This window comes from Lithobates pipiens, unplaced genomic scaffold (genome assembly GCF_037356315.1).
Source record: "Lithobates pipiens isolate NorthernLeopardFrog02 unplaced genomic scaffold, aLitPip1_a1.2 Scaffold_13, whole genome shotgun sequence".
NCBI classification, from domain to species: Eukaryota; Metazoa; Chordata; class Amphibia; order Anura; family Ranidae; genus Lithobates; species Lithobates pipiens.
The window spans coordinates 529,503,560-529,521,128 of NW_027507718.1; the positions used below are offsets into that span (position 1 = coordinate 529,503,560).

The window sequence follows — 17,569 nt, forward strand, 5'->3', positions numbered from 1 at the left end:
CCCCACTGGCTCCCAAAAGGCTGTTATGGCTCCTGTTACCCCACTGGCTCCAAATAGGCTGCTATTGCTCCTGTTACCCCCTGGCTCCCAATAGGCTGCTATGGCTTCTGTTGCCTTACTGGCTCCCAACTGGCTGCTATTGCTCCTGTTACCCCACTGGCTCCCAATTGGCTGCTATGACTACTGTTACCCCACTGGCTCCCAATAGGCTGCTATTGCTCCTGTTACCCCACTGGCTCCCAATAGGCTGCTATGGCTTCTGTTGCCCCACTGGCTCCCAATTGGCTGCTATTGCTCCTGTTACCCCACTGGCTCCCAATAGGCTGATGTGACTACTGTTACCCCACTGGCTCCCAATGGGCTGCTATTGCTCCTGTTACCCCACTGGCTCCCAATAGGCTGCTATGGCTTCTGTTGTCCCACTGGCTCCCAATTGGCTGCTATTGCTCCTGTTACCCCACTGGCTCCCAATAGGCTGCTATGACTACTGTTACCCCACTGGCTCCCAATAGGCTGCTATGACTACTGTTACCCCACTGGCTCCCAATAGGCTGCTATGGCTTCTGTTGTCCCACTGGCTCCCAATTGGCTGCTATTGCTCCTGTTACCCCACTGGCTCCCAATAGGCTGCTATGACTACTGTTACCCCACTGGCTCCCAATAGGCTGCTATGACTACTGTTACCCCACTGGCTCCCAATTGGCTGCTATTGCTCCTGTTACCCCATTGGCTCCCAATAGGCTGCTATGACTACTGTTACCCCACTGGCTCCCAATAGGCTGCTATGACTACTGTTACCCCACTGGCTCCCAATTGGCTGCTATGACTACTGTTACCCCACTGGCTCCCAATAGGCTGATGTGACTACTGTTACCCCACTGGCTCCCAATGGGCTGCTATTGCTCCTGTTACCCCACTGGCTCCCAATAGGCTGCTATGGCTTCTGTTGTCCCACTGGCTCCCAATTGGCTGCTATTGCTCCTGTTACCCCACTGGCTCCCAATAGGCTGCTATGACTACTGTTACCCCACTGGCTCCCAATAGGCTGCTATGACTACTGTTACCCCACTGGCTCCCAATAGGCTGCTATGGCTTCTGTTGCCCCACTGGCTCACAATAGGCTGCTATTGCTCCTGTTACCCCCTGGCTCCCAATAGGCTGCTATGGCTTCTGTTGTCCCACTGGCTCCCAATTGGCTGCTATTGCTCCTGTTACCCCACTGGCTCCCAATAGGCTGCTATGACTACTGTTACCCCACTGGCTCCCAATAGGCTGCTATGACTACTGTTACCCCACTGGCTCCCAATAGGCTGCTATGGCTTCTGTTGCCCCACTGGCTCACAATTGGCTGCTATTGCTCCTGTTACCCCACTGGCTCCCAATTGGCTGCTATGACTACTTTGACTCCACTGGCTCCCAATAGGCTGCTATGACTTCTGTTACCCCTCTGGCTCTCTCTATGCATTTAAAGGGTTAATTTCCCATCCCCGATGGAGCAAATTTTCTACCAGGACAAGCAGTACTGGGACAGGGTCACCCAGCACCCAGGGCAAGGATCCAGAATTGCGTCCCCCTCCCCGCTCCTCCACTGTTAACATTCACATTAGAATGGGTGTACCACCTCTATTTTTTGTCCCCTTGCTTTTCTGTGCCCAGGGCAGCTTCCCCTTCTGCCCACCCCTAAAGACAAGCCATCTGAAGGTGGAAATCCTTTAAAAAAAAAACATCAGCAAGGACAACGGTTAGGATGTATTTCTGCACTGTGGTAGCGTTCTGTCACTGATAATAATACAACTCCTATAATACTGGGCAGAGTATGAGCTTTATAAATCTAAATAGCAATTCCGATACGTGAAATTCTTACAACCGTCTTCACAAATCACACACACACACACACACACACACACACACACACACGGGACATGACTAACATACATCCAACTGAGATATACAGATTATACTAGCTGTGTGGACAGATGCTGTCCATATCTAGAGTTATTGCTTATATACAGGCTCAATCACAGACCACGTGGCGGGGGAAGGGTGGGGGTGGGTGGGGGAGACGGTCTGTGATGGACAGGCGTGGGGTAAGAAGCATTGTTTCTAGGTAGTCGCTGCGTGTATGCCCGACCTTCATAGGGTGGACTCTGCTTATAAGCATCATTTCCATAGTTTTCCAATGCAATGTATGATTTGAACTCCATCCTTGTGGGCATTAAAAAAAAAAAATGACATATGTAATGCAGTCTGTCAATAGTTTTGGGAAATACCAATTATGGCCACTAGATGGAGCGAAGGATCATTGGTAATCAGCTCCCTCTACTGGTCGTATTGCAGTAGTTTCCCAAACCACTCTGTTTTTTTTTTTTTTATAAATGAATATCATTCGAGACAAATAGAAGAACATTTGATTTTGCTTCATTCGTACAGGAAAAAAAATAAAAAATGTACCAGCATTTTTGCTAGACGAGCGACCGCAACATACAGGGATATACAATGTAATACTGACATATAATCACACACATAGGATGGACTTGATGGACTTGTGTCTTTTTTTGACTTCAGCTACTACGTAACTGTGTAATAGCTTTAAAAAAAAAATTCTATAATTATTTTTTTATTATTATTATTTTTTTTCTATGTTTTTCTTTCCTACGATGGACCACATTATACATCGAATTTTTCATTCTGCCCATATGCCCACTTTAAGGATAAAAAAAATAGAAATAAAAAAAAAAATCAATCCTCTGCATGTTGATTATATACACCATAACATTTTAAGCACACTTCCTTGTTGAGTCTTACCTGCTTTTATGCTGCAAATGCTGAAGCAGGCTATTTATTGCACTACCTTCCTGAGTGGGCGTGTCTACCTTCTATAATCACATGATCAGTCACAGAAACGGCGCATCCCCCCCCCAGCAACCCTGCAGACTTATGGCAAGAACATCAGCAAAAATAATAAAAGGCTCAAGGCAGTAAAGAAAAGGTCAGTGCTGGGGATGCCTAAAACTTTATTTCAGGTTCTGTGCTAATTTACGGGAAAAACAATGAATCATTTAGACCAGAGGTCTCCAAACTGGGGGGGGGGGGGGGGGGGGAGGCTCTTTGCTTTCTTTTATCCGGCTACTGACACCAACCATGGGGCATCATTTCTCCCAGTGACCCCACAAAGGGGGCAAAATTGTTCCCAATTGCACCAACGATGGGGCAAAATTCCTTCCACTAACACCAACGATGGGGCGCTATTCCTCCCCATGACACCAATTGTGGGGCATCATTTTTCCCACTGATGGGGCAATATTCCTCCCAATGACTCCAATCATGGGGCACAATTTCTCCCACTGACACCAATGAGAGGTTACTATTCCACACATTGGCACCAACGATGGGCCACCATTCTTCCCACAGATACCAACAACGGGGCTCTATTCCTCCCAATGACACCAATTTTGGGGCATCAATTCTCCCACTGACACCAATGATTGGGTATAATTTCTCCTACTGACCCCACAGAGGGGCAAAATTGTTCCCAAATACACCAGCAATGGGGCAAAATTCCTTCCACTAACACCATTGATGGGGCACTATTTCTCCAAAAATACCAACAATGGGTCACTATTTCTCCTAATGACACCAATTATGGGGCATAATTTCTCCCACTGACACTGATTGGGTATAATTTCTCCCACTGACCCCACAAAGGGGCAAAATTGTTCCCAAATACACCAACGATGGGCAATATTCCTCCCACTGACACCAATGATGGGGCACTAGTCCTCCCACTCACACCAACAATCGGGCACTATTCCTCCCAAAAATACCAACAATGGGGCACTATTCCTCCTAATGACACCAATTATGGGGCATCATTTCTCCCACTGACACCAATGATTGGGTATAATTTCTCCCACTGATGGGGCACTATTCCTCCCAATGACTCAAATGACAGGTTACTATTCCACACAGTGACACCAACGATGGGCCTCTATTCCTCCCAATGACACCAATTATGGGGCATCATTTCTCCCACTGACACCAATTATGGGGCATCATTTCTCCCACTAACCCCACAAAAAGGGAAAAATGTTGCCAATTACACCAACGATGGGGCAAAATTCCTTCCACTAACACCAATGATGGGGCGCTATTTCTCCTAATGACACCAATTATGGGGCATAATTTCTCCCACTGACACCGATTGGGTATAATTTCTCCCACTGATGGGGCACTATTCATCCCAATGACTCCAATCATGAGGCACAATTTCTCCCACTGACACCAACGACAGGTTACTATTCCACACAGTGACACCAACTATGGGCCACTATTCTTCCCAAAGATACCAACAACTGGGCACTATTCCTCCCAATGACACCAAATATGGGGTATAAATTCTCCCACCGACACCAACGATTGGGTATAATTTCTCCCACTGACCCCACAAAGGGGCAAAATTGTTCCCAAATACACCAACAATGGGGCAAAATTCCTTCCATTAACACCAATGATGGGGCAATAATCCTCCCAATGACACCAATTACAGGGCACTATTCTTCCCAATGATACCAATGATGGGGCACTATTCCTCCCAATGACACCAATTATGGGCCACAATTTCTCCCACTGACACCAACAATGGATCACTATTCCTCCCATTGACACCAACGATTGAGTATCATTTCTCCCACTGATCCCACAAAGGGAAAAAATTGTTCCCAATTACACCAATGATGGGGCAAAATTCCTTCTACTAACACCAATGATGGGGCGCTATTCCTCCCAATGACACCAACAATGGGGCACTATTCCTCCCCAAAATACCAACAATGGGGCACAATTTCTCCCACTGACACCAATGATGGGTTACTATTCCACACATTGACACCCACTTATGCCAAGGCATTTTCTACTGCCACTGGCCACAGTGCACCCATCCCTAGTCCCTCAAAGTCTGAAAGACAGTAAACTGGCTCTGTGTTTATAAAGTTTGGAGACCCCGGATTTAGACAAATACAAGATGAGATTTTTTTTGGGGGGTGGGGGGGTAGGTATGCATTCCAGGGGCACACAATCCCCTTTAATTAGAGATGGAGGAAAAGTTTAAAATAACACAAATACAAATAGTGATAAAGCTGCTTTATCACAAAGGAAAAATCCTTAGGAGTCTTTATTGTTCAACTGGTTACAACAAGCAGGGCAACGCGTTTCAGAGGGCGGCGCAATCCCCATTTATCAGGGCTGGAGGAAAAATTATAACTACATCCGTCCTGGAAGATTTTACCCCCCCCCCCCTTCATGACCAGGCCATTTTTTGCTGTTCAGCGCTGCTCTACTCTAACTGGTAATTGCGCGGTCATGCAACGTTGTAGCCAAACGATATTTGTATCATGTTTTTTCACACAAACAGAGCTTTCTTTTGTTGGAATTTGATCACCACTGGGTTTTAAAAAAATGTTTTATTATATAAACCAAAAAATACTGTCAATTTTGAAAAAAAAAAACTATATTTTTACTTTTTGCTATAAAAAATATTCAATAAAAAAAAGTTAAAAGTCACATTTCTTCATAAATTTTGGGCCAAAATGTATTCTGCTACATGTCTTTGTAATAAGTGTATATTGATTGGTTTGTGTGAAAGTTATAGTGTCTACAAACTATGGGATATATACTGTAATTTTTTATTTATTTTCATACTACTAATGGCAGTGATCAGTGATTTTTAGTGGGAGTGTGATAGTGCGGCGGTCAATCTGACACTAATTGACACTTTGTAGGAACTGACTATTCAACTCTGACATCACCATTAACCAGATTACAGTGATCAGTGCTAATACTATACACTGTCACTGTACTAACGACACTGGCTAGGAAGGGATTAACATCTAGGGGCAATCAAAGGGTTAAAGAGGTCCTAAGCAGGGGTGTCAAACTGGTGGCGCTCCAGATGTTGCAGAACTACAATTCCCATGAGGCATTGCAAGGCTGACAGTTGCAAGCCTGACTCCCTCAGGCAGAGGCATGATGGGACTTGTAGTTCCGCAAAACAGCTGGAGGGCCACCAGTTTGAGACCCTTGCTCTAAAGCTCTAAGGTGCAGCTTAGTGGGCACCCAATTAAGGGGACACCTGATGAAGAGGACACCCGATGAAGAAGACACCCGATGTGGAGGACACCCAATGAAGAGGGCACCCGATGAAGAGAACACCCAATGAAGAGGGCACCCGATGAAGAGGGCACCCGATGAAGAGGATACCCGATGAAGAGGACACCCGATGAAGAGGACACCCGATGAAGAGGACACCCAATGAAGAGGACACCCAATGAGGAGGACACCCAATGAAGAGGACACCCGATGAGGAGGACACCCAATGAAGAGGACACCCGATGGAGAGGACACCCAATGAAGAGGACACCCAATGAAGAGGAAACCCGATGAAGAGGATACCCGATGAAGAGGACATCCGATGAAGAGGACACCCGATGAAGAGGACACCTGAAGAAGAGGTCAACCGATGAGGAGGACACCCGATGAAGAGGACACCCGATGAAGAGGACACCCAATGAAGAGGAAACCCGATGAAGAGGATACCCGATGAAGAGGACATCCGATGAAGAGGACACCCGATGAAGAGGACACCTGAAGAAGAGGTCAACCGATGAGGAGGACACCCGAAGAAGAGGACAACTAATCAAGAGGGCACCCGATGAAGAGGGCACCTGATGAGGAGGACACCCAATGAAGAGGATACCCGATGAGGAGGATACCAAATGAAGAGGAAACCCAATGAAAAGGACACCCAATGAGGAGGACACCCAATGAGGAGGACACCTGATGAAGAGGACAACCAATGAAAAGGGCACTTGATGAAGAGGACAACCAATGAAGAGGGCACCCGATGAAGAGGATACCCAATTAGGAGGACACCCAATGAAGAAGACACCCAATGAGGAGGACACCCAATGAAGAGGACACCCAATGAAGAGGACACCTGATGAGGAGGACACCCAATGAAGAGGACACCCGATGAGGAGTACACCTAATGAAGAGGACACCCGATGAGGAGGACACCCAATGAAGAGGGCACCCGATGAGGAGGACACCCAATGAAGAGGACACCCGATGAGGAGTACACCTAATGAAGAGGACAACTGATGAAGAGGACAACCAATAAAAAAGGGCACTTGATGAAGAGGACAACCAATATAGAGGGCATCCGATGAAGAGGCTTTCCTTGGGGACACCCGATGAAGAAGATTTCCTTGAGGACACCCGATGAAGAGGCTTTTCTTTTGGGGCACTAAATAAAGAGGCTTTCATTGGGGGCACCCGACAAAGAGGAGGGGCCTGTGCATCGGTGGGGGACCCCAGAAGTAGAGGGTCGAAGCTGCTTTGTGCAAAAGCATTGCACAGAGCAGGTGAGTATAGACACGTATGTTATTAAAATAAATAAACAATAATTGAGGGTTTACAACCACTTTGTACCTGACAAGTTTTACTAATCAGCATTCTGGGTTTTACAAAAAAAAAAAACAGCTACATCACTCCTCTCCGTAGAGAGCTCTGTGTTGTTTACCAACACAGGGCTCTCTTCTGTCATTCGCTCAGTCAATCAGCAAGTCTTTGCCATAAATCTTTGGCTGGTCGGCTTGTGATGTAGCAAATGGCAGCACAGCCAGCTTGGCAGGCAGGCGCGGAAATGCTGTATATATATATGTGATGCAGCGGATCAGGGCAGCACTGTAGCAGGAAAGCTACAGGAGGCAGTCCACGAGTGCATAAAATACAAACCTAAAAAATATAATAAACCAGAATTGCAACTAGCAATACAAATAAAAACATTTTTTTTGCAATGCAACCCTGATGAAGGGGGATTGTGAGACCCTCCGAAACGCGTCGCCCTGTTTGACGTAAGCAGTTGAACAAAAAAGACTTTGGACTCAAAGTACAAAGCACAGCACATGGATTTAAAAGGGAAGTTTTGGCCACCATCCTCCCTTCTCCCCTCCCTGGATGTATAAAATGACAATGTACAAAAAAAAAGTAACACAGTTTATAAAACACTGACACAGATCGATACAATTATATACATTTCGCTGATCACATCAAAAAAACAAAGAAAGAAAGAAAAAAAATTGATTGGCTGATTTAACTGCAGGGAAATACAGAAGAATGTATCATTTTTATCAGCTTAGAGCCTCACATGGGGAAACCATTGAAAGTTCTTTTCTTCCCAGAAAGGCGTCCATGTTTTTTTTTTTAAGTGTATGTATAGTTTTTTTTTTTTGTTTTTTTTTAGTTTTGAATAGAGCGGGGAAGAGTTTGACCCCCCCGAACACCCAAAACTCCTAGCTGGACAGCGGCAGAGCCAGCTACGGTGGGGAGAGATCTCACTGCTGGAGTATCCAAGACGTATAGGAGGCCAATGGCCAGAGCAGTAAAGCCGGCCCACCTGTACCGGAGCCCGGGCCCCCCCTTTTTTATCTGATGGGGCCCGGGCTCCAGTTGCAGGTGGAGCCCGGGCCCCATCAGTTAAAAAAAGGGGGGGGCCCGGGCACTTACTGAGCGGGCACCTGCTGAGCAGAAGAGCCGGCTATACTGTCTTATTGGAGACACCGATCCTCTTCTGGCTCTCACGACAGAGTTTCCAGCTTCTCCTCCTCTTTCTCACTCTGGCTGCACTGCAAGGGGATTGGTTCTAGCACATGTGTCTCTTCAATATGCCGTATGTGTGCCCCCCCCCCCCCCCCACAGCACTGCCAGCTTCCCCTCTCCCCTGCGGGCACATAGGGAGATGTTTCAGAATGTGTCCTGTTTCCTGAATGAACACAGTGAGCAATTGGTAGCAATCACTCCTGTGTCCATGCATTACTGAAGCATAGGGAGATATTTCAGAATGGAGAGCAGGGGAAGAGGACGGTAAATATGTCATTTACTGGCCTCTTCCTTTCCTGAATGAACACAGTGAGACATTGGTACCAATCACTCCTGTGTCCATTCATTACTGAAGCATAGGGAGATGTTTCAGAATGGAGAGCAGGGGAAGAGGACGGTAAATATGTCATTTACTGGCCTCTTCCTTTCCTGAATGAACACAGTGAGACATTGGTACCAATCACTCCTGTGTCCATTCATTACTGAAGCATAGGGAGATGTTTCAGAATGGAGAGCAGGGGAAGAGGCCGGTAAATATGTAATTTACTGGCCTCTTCTTCTCTTGAATGAACACAGTGAGAGATTGGTACCAATCACTCATGTGTCCATTCATTACTGAAGAATAGTAAACTACCCAGTGGGGTGGGGTGGGGGGTTCTATCAGGTAGGCTGTATGGGACCATGTGTTTTCTAACTGCAGCCCTGAACACAGCACATCAGGATCCACCAAAATGTGTCACTTTTGAGTGACCCGGCAAAAATAAAATAGCGTAACATACTATATACTCCTATATACAAATTATAGAGTCTAAAGTTAAAAGACGCTTCATATATTTGCAATCACACATCTGAATACTAATCAGCAGACCTAACATAAACTGGGTGCAGATGTTTTTCGTCCATCACCGGAGAAGGTCAGTACGTTTCGGCACACGCACAATCAAGATCAGATAATTAGGCTGGAAGCACCCGGTATTATGGGCAGTCGGTGGTTGACTGAGTCTCCAATGGGCCCCTGTGTAAGATCAACATTTGGCTCCTACTGTGCATCTGCTGGCAAAGTAAAACCACCTATTCATGGAGTATGGCTTGGCAGGTAGATAGAAGTGACCTGTGTCCAAGTCTACAGGCCAACGGAAGGGGTCCCAGCACCTACATTTGACTCAGATCTAGTAGACATGGGCCCCTAAATCCTAGGAGGCCCTTGTGCAGAAACAAAAATGGAACGTCCACCCCATTGGCAGTCATGCACCTTGCTCCCTCTGTATGAGGCACCTTTAAGTAGATGTAAATATGAGCCATTGGAGTATAGGGATGGGCAACCACAAAACACTTCCATAAACCGACCAGCCAATTTATCTCAAGGTGTGACTTCTGATCCCTCCCGCATGCACAGTTCTTAATAAAGAGACCCTGTCCTGATGACTTAAGCTCACTCTACAGCAGTGAAAAGTGCCAAAACCGAATTCATTGAGCCAGTGGTGGAAAGTGAGACCTTTGCAGCCCTGGTAGTTCCACCACTGGCTCATTGAGTTCATTTTTGGAACTCACCAGGGAACTACCAAGGTTGCAAAGTTAGCAGTTGTGACTGGGCTCTGGCCCCCCGAGATGGTCAGGAAGGGGGCCCACAGCAGAACATGTGAAAAGGTAATGCGGCAGGACCATAATAAATGGCCCTGTAATGGAAGTAAAGAACCCCAGGTCACTTAAGCTCACTCTACAGCAGAGAGAAGTGCCAAAACAGAATTCACTGAGCCAGTGGTGGAAAGTGTGACCTTTGCAACCCTGGTAGTTCCACCACTGGCTCATTGAGTTCATTTTTGGAACTCACCAGGGAACTACCAAGGTTGCAAAGTTAGCAGTTGTGACTGGGCTCTGGCCCCCCCGAGATGGTCAGGAAGGGGGCCCACAGCAGAACATGTGAAAGGGTAATGCGGCAGGACCGTAATAAAGGGCCCTGTAATGGAAGTAAAGAACCCCGGGTCACTTAAGCTCACTCTACAGCAGAGAGAAGTGCCAAAACAGAATTCACTGAGCCAGTGGTGGAAAGTGTGACCTTTGCAACCCTGGTAGTTCCACCACTGGCTCATTGAGTTCATGTTTGGAACTAACCAGGGAGCTACTAAGGTTGCAAAGGTAGCACTTGTGACTGGGCTCTGGCCCCCCGAGATGGTCAGGAAGGGGGCCCGACAGCAGAACATGTGAAAGGGTAATGCTACAGGACCGTAATAAAGGGCCCTACAATGGAAGTAAAGAACCCTGGGTCACTTAAGCTCACTCTACAGCAGAGAGAAGTGCCAAAACCAAATTCACTGAGCCAGTGGTGGAAAGTGTGACTTTTGCAGCCCTGGTAGTTCCACTACTGGCTCATTGAGTTCATTTTTGGAAGTCACCAGGGAACTACTAGGGTTGCACTTGTGACTGAGCTCTGGTCCCCCAAGATGGTCAGGAAGGGGGCCCGCAGCAGAACATGTGAAAGGGTAATGCTGCAGGACCGCAATAAAGGGCCCTGCAACGGGAGTAAAGAACCCCGGGTCACTTAAGCTCACTCTACACCAGTGAGAAGTGCCAAAACTGAATTCACTGAGCCAGTGGTGGAAAGTGTGACCTTTGCAACCCTGGTAGTTCCACCACTGGCTCATTGAGTTCATTTTTGGAAGTCACCAGGGAACTACTAGGGTTGCACTTGTGACTGGGCTCTGGTCCCCCATGATGGTCAGGAAGGGGGCCCGCAGCAGAACATGTGAAAGGGTAATGCTGCAGGACCGTAATAAAGGGCCCTGCAACGGGATTAAAGAACCCCGGGTCACTTAAGCTCACTCTACACCAGTGAGAAGTGCCAAAACCGAATTCACTGAGCCAGTGGTGGAAAGTGTGACCTTTGCAGCCCTGGTAGTTCCACCACTGGCTCATTGAGTTCATTTTTGGAAGTCACCAGGGAACTACTAGGGTTGCACTTGTGACTGGGCTCTGGTCCCCCAAGATGGTCAGGAAGGCGGCAGCAGAATATGTGAAAGGGTAATGCTGCAGGACCGTAATAAAGGGCCCTGCAACGGGAGTAAAGAACCCCGGGATCAGTGGGAAGGGCCTGGGACTGATGGAAAGAGCCCTGGGACCAGTGGGAAGGGAGCCAGGACCAGCGGCAAAGACCCCAGGACCAGTAACAAGGGCCCTGGGACTGATAGAAAGGGCCCCAGGATGGGGTCGGGGGGGCCCTTCTTGTTTTTTTGCACAGGGGCCCTGAAGGTTTTAGTTATGCCTCTGTACAGAGTCTCCACTTTATGTTCTCCAAAAAGTTCCTCTTTGCCCAGTTTCAGACACTATTTCACTGCTGCAGAAATTGACACTTCTGAGTGTCGGATCACGAAGACCCGCTCTTTATCTCTAGTCCTAGTCTTCTGCATAATTAGAACGTTGTCACCGGGGCCTCAGAAATCGGAGACAAGATGGTGGCACCCAACAGCAAATGGGCAGGATTTGGTGAACCACAGATGGAGCCAACTGTCCAAATCAACACAAGTCTACAGGTATGTGGGCTGACAGAGAGTAAACAGAGGAAGTAAGACTAAATCTACTGGGTGCAGGGTCACTTTAAATCGCTGCTTTCACATTGGTTGAAGGCGTTGCTCTGTATAGAACACAATCCTAGATTAATGCCCAGGTAATTGATATACAGCTTGTTAACTGAGTTCCCTTATTAGCCTATAGCTTAACCAGCTGACTAGTACAGTTTGTCTCCATACTGAAGGCCTGTAAAAGAAAAGTGCAAACAGTGAAAATCGGGGGACATTCATAAACTGCTCATTCTAAATTTTGCAAGATTTAATAATTACTAATTTTTTTTTTTTAATCCTGCATCCATTTTATAAGTGCCCCCCTTGTGTAGAGACTATGGTGCTATCCATGATTAAAATGGATTTCCAGGAAGAACGGAGGGAATCCAACTGCAGCTATTTTCAGGAGAGAAAACCGCAATGACGAAATTTCACCCGTAGCAACATCTACTGGTCAAATCTGGTATAGCAGCCTGACCTGAAAGTATTTCTAAGCCCTTGTACACACGGTCGGACATTCCGACGGAAAATGTCTGATCGGACCGTGTTGTCGGATAATCCGACCGTGTGTGAGCTCCATCGGATTGTTTCCGTCAGAATATCCAACCGACAAAGTTTTAGAGCTGGGCTGTAAAATTTTCCGACAAAATGATCTGATCGGACTTTGTCCGATCGTTTGTTGAGAATTCCGATCGGACAAAGTGACACGCATGCTCAGATCAAAATTCCTAGACCAAAGCTATTGGCTACTAGCCTGAACGTAGTCCCGTCGTAATGAAATAACGTCATCACGTTCTGAACGATTGGATTTTCGTACAACTTTGTCCGACCGTGTGTATGCAACACCAGTTTCGGACAACATCCGTCGGACAAAATCCAATGGATTTGGTTGTCGGAATGTCCGTCCGTGTGTACAAGGGCTAAGGCAAACTCTTGTCTTATTTTGCAGTTGGATTTCAGTCCTCCCAGCTCTCGGGAACAACAGAAAAATGGGAGTCTTAAGCCTCGTACACACACGATCGGATTGTTGGCCAACAAAGCGTCAGACTTAAGTCCGAAGGGCGTGTGCCAGGAACTCGTCTTGCATACAAACGGTACACAATTGTCGGCCAACAAACACGAACGTAGTGACCTACTACGAGGAATTTCAGCTCTTGAGCGCCACCCTTTGGGCACCTTATGCTAATGTCGTGTTTGGTGAACACTGACTCTGAGCATGCGTGTTTGTACATTGGACTTGTGTACAGACGATAGGAAAATCTGACAACAGACCATTGTCCGCAGAAAATTTACTAGCCTGCCATCCAACATTTGTTGGCGGAAAGTTGGACAACAATTGTCTGATGGAGCGCACTAACGGTCGGATTTTAGGCCAACAGTCTGTCATCACACAATTCCCTGCCGAAAAATCTGATCGTGTGTACGAGGCTTAACTGTTACCTCCTGAGTTTGCAGGAGGCAAAGACCATGGTACTACACAGAGAAGTACAGTTTCCAAGTTCTTCTTGAAGCAACTGAAGAAAACCTGAAAGACCCTCTTACTTTTTTTTTTTTAAATTCCAAGCTTCCCTCCTTTCTTCCAATGGTTTAGCAAGCCAATAGAACAAGGAGAGAGACATTGTTACTGTGACACAACTCGGAGGAGGGTAGCCAATGAGGGTCACCTTGGTTTTCCCTACGCGTTTTTATGGGTTGGATATGGCAGTGAATTGCTGTCCCTGAAATGTGACATCACAAGGATCTCTAACCTTCTCCAAAACGCCCCTTGTAGTCCAGCTTGTCATTATACCAAAACCAGAATTTCCAGGGAGCTTCAACATCCTTACTGCACATAGACATCCCCTTTAATGCCATAATCAGTTCTGGCTCGAACCTCTGGACCTATAGGAGCCAAGAGACTTCAGGTGTCCTTAAATATCTCATACTATGTACACTTTTTATTGAGGACCATGACTTTTGGTTGCTCAAAATAATATCAGCTGGTACTCTGTGAAGGTTCTGAAGCATGCTTCCCTAAATTCGCCATGGGCCATTGTGATGGTGGGCTGCTTACACTGCCCTATCCGTTCATTTACACCAGTGGTCTCCAAATTATGGCCTGGAGTGCCAGATGTGTCCCTTTGTTTGGCTCTATCCGGCACTTAGGGCACTATTATACCAACTGATACCAATGATGAGGCACCATGCCCTCTACTCACACCATCATTGGGGCAATACTCTTCTCATTGAAATCAACAATGGGGCACTCAGACCAATGATGGCACACTGATGCCAGGGTATTTTCTACTCCTTCTGTCCCCCTAAAGCCTGAAGGACAGTAAATTGGCACTTTGCTTAGGAAGTTTGGAGAACCCTGATTTACACCATCCCTCCAAGGTAGACACTTGGACATCCTGATTAAGAACTTGGCCCCATGCACAGGTTCCAGATGCACTTTATGAACAAACCAAAACCAGATTTTGATCTGGGGTGGTCAGGGTGGTGGTCAGGATGGCCAGGGCTGGGCTTGATAGGCAGGCAGAAGAGGTGGCAATCTTGGATGCTTCAGCCGGTTTAAAAAAAAAAAGGGCATCATATGCCCCTCCTAAACCAGCTGGTCGTTATACCAGAACCTCAACCTATGCAGTTCACAGCTCATGGGGGAATGGGTGGACTTCGGCTTTTCACCTTGGCACTTTGGCCAGGTACTGAGGGTGGCTTTGATATTACAATTGGTTTGAGATACTACATAATTCCATGAAGCATGAGAGGCACTGCCCCCAACTCCCTGGTGAAGCCAACTCTGGTGTAGACTTCACATCCAAATTAGCTCTATAAATCGTTTGGTATCTAATGGACTGTGCCCAACAGATATGGCCCCCCCAAGTCAATGAAGCCTATATTAGGCCGATGGGCTCTATAAGACCAGTAGTTCCACCATCTTCCAGCCACGTATATCGTCCTTGTAATATAAACACAACAGCTGCATGACTGCAGAACACCATGAAGAAAAGTCTATGTGGTAGCAGCATTGATCGGTTCGTTGAACTATAGTCGGCAGCCGGCACGGCACCGCACAGTCTGGTTAGTTCTAGGATGGAAAAAAAAATAAAAAATGTATGCAGAATTCAGAAGCCATTCGGCACTTCAGACGCTTCTTTAAGTGTCCCGAAAACACACGAGCTTCCATTGACAATAAAACTTTCTAAAAAAAAAATGAGTCACATTTTTCACCTGGCTCCTGAAGACTAGCGTTTAGTCTACCAGGTCTTTTGCATTATGGTTTGCTGACGTTGTTTTAGCGTTTTTATTGTTTGTTTTTTTTTTGTTATTTTTTTTAAAGTTATCCTAGTGAGCTGCCGTAGAGGTGAGCGTCTTGTCAGTTATGCCCTCCAGGAGAAAAAAAAAGAAGCAAGCTGCAGATCCGATGGAAGGTGCTTGTCTGCCCCCCGGTGGACAGCTAATGTAACGGCAGTGCCTCCAAAACAGCCAAGTTTATCTCATCTCTATTGTCCCATGGTAGAGAGACATGACATTCCACAGATGCATTTCTCCTCCTCCCGAGGAAAACGGTTTCTCTGCCAGATCTGGACTTCATTGTTTTCTCCTTGCGGAACTACAAAATCTGTGTTTCTGAGGAAAGAAAAAAGAGGGTTGAAGAAAATATGAATAGAGGTTTCATTAGCATTAGACGTAAAGTGACTCAACGCATTTAAGTCTCTTTAACCACTTGCTTACCGGGCACTTATACCCCCCTCCTGCCCAGACCAATTTTCAGCTTTCAGCGCTGTCGCACTTTGAATGGCAATTGCGCGGCCATACAACACTGTACCCAAATTTTATTTTTATCATTTTTTTCCCACAAATAGAACTTTCTTTTGATGGTATTTAATCACAGTTGGGGGTTTTTTATTTTTTGCTAAACAAACAAAAAAAGATGGAAAATTTTGAAAAAAAAAATCATGTTTAATAGTGTGTTATAAAATTTTGCAAACAGGTAATTTTTCTCCTTCATTGATATGCGCTGATGAGGCGGCACTGGTGGGCACTGTTAGGCTGCACTGGTGGGCACTAATAGGCACAGTTAAGGTGGCACTGATGGGGACAGATAAATCGGTACTAATGGGCACAGATGAGGCGGCACTGATGGCCACTGATAAAATGGCACTGTTGGGCCCTGATAGGTACCACTGATAGATGGCACTGATGGACACTGATAGATGGCACAGAAAGGTGGCACTGATGGGCCGAGATAAGGTGGCACTGATGGGGACGGATAAGGTGGCACTGATGGGGACAGATAAATCGGTACTGATGGGCACAGATGAGGCGGCACTGATGGCCACTGATAAGATGACACTGATGGGCCCTGATAGGTGGCAAGGATGGGCACTGATAGGTACCACTGATAGATGGAACTGATGGGCACAGATAGGTGGCACTGATGGGCACTGATGTGCAGCACTGTCCAGGCACTGATTGTGGGCGCTGATAGGTGGCACTGTGGGCACTGACAGGTGGCGCTGGTGGGCACTGGTAGGCGGCACTGATAGATGGCACAGATAGGTGGCACTGATGGGCACAGATAAATCGGTACTGATGGGCACAGATGAGGCGGCACTGATGGCCACTGATAAGATGGCCACTGATAAGATGGCACGGATGGGTGGCACAGATGGGCACTGATAGGTACCACTGATAGATGGCACTGATAGATGGCACAGATAGGTGGCACTGATAGGTGACACTGATGGGCACTGATAGGTGGCACTGATGTCCAGCACTGTCCAGGCACTATTTGTGGGTGCTGATAGGTGGCACTGTGGGCACTGATAGGTGGCACTGTGGGCACTGAAAGGTGGCGCTGGTGGGCACTGGTAGGCAGCACTTGTAGGGGGCACAGGTGGGCACTGAGGATCTGGCGGTACATCACAGTGAGTGGGACTGATGTCCCGCTCACTGCTGCCGGTGATCGTCTTTTTTCTTTCTCCTCGTGCTGTCAGCGCAAGGAGAAAAAATAGCCGATTGCCGGCAGTGCTGACATCACGTGATCAGCTGTCATTGACTGACAGCTGATCACGTGGTAAAGGATCGGGATCGACACCTTACTCTGATCTGTGATCCAGCAAGTCTCATAGACTCACTGATCACAGAGCGCGCAGCGCACGCCCTTCAGGAGGCGCGCAGGCCGCTGGTGCAATCTATTGACGTCATCCCGGCAATGCAGGTCCCGCGCTGTAGCCATCATTCGGATCCCTAGTGGTTAAGCATTAGACCTAAAGTGACTTTGAAGTGTTTCATTTTTATTTATTTTTTTTAATTAACAAACATGTCACACTTATCTGCTCTGTGCAATGGTTTTGCAGAGAGCAGCTCCAATC

At 46.9% G+C, this 17,569-nt stretch overlaps 1 protein-coding gene across 3 annotated transcripts in view; it reads right to left on the reverse strand.

Moving 5' to 3' along the window:
* Nucleotides 1–9,469: 9,469 nt before the first annotated feature.
* The window catches only part of IL11RA (interleukin 11 receptor subunit alpha), a 219,568-nt gene continuing 211,468 nt past the window's right edge, over nucleotides 9,470–17,569 (reverse strand). For all 3 annotated transcript variants that reach the window (XM_077478177.1, XM_077478178.1, XM_077478176.1), the window contains exon 12: nucleotides 9,470–15,821. In XM_077478177.1, coding sequence (XP_077334303.1) covers nucleotides 15,805–15,821 — 17 coding nt within the window. In that variant the 3' untranslated portion in view covers nucleotides 9,470–15,804. The remainder of the gene's footprint in view (nucleotides 15,822–17,569) is intronic.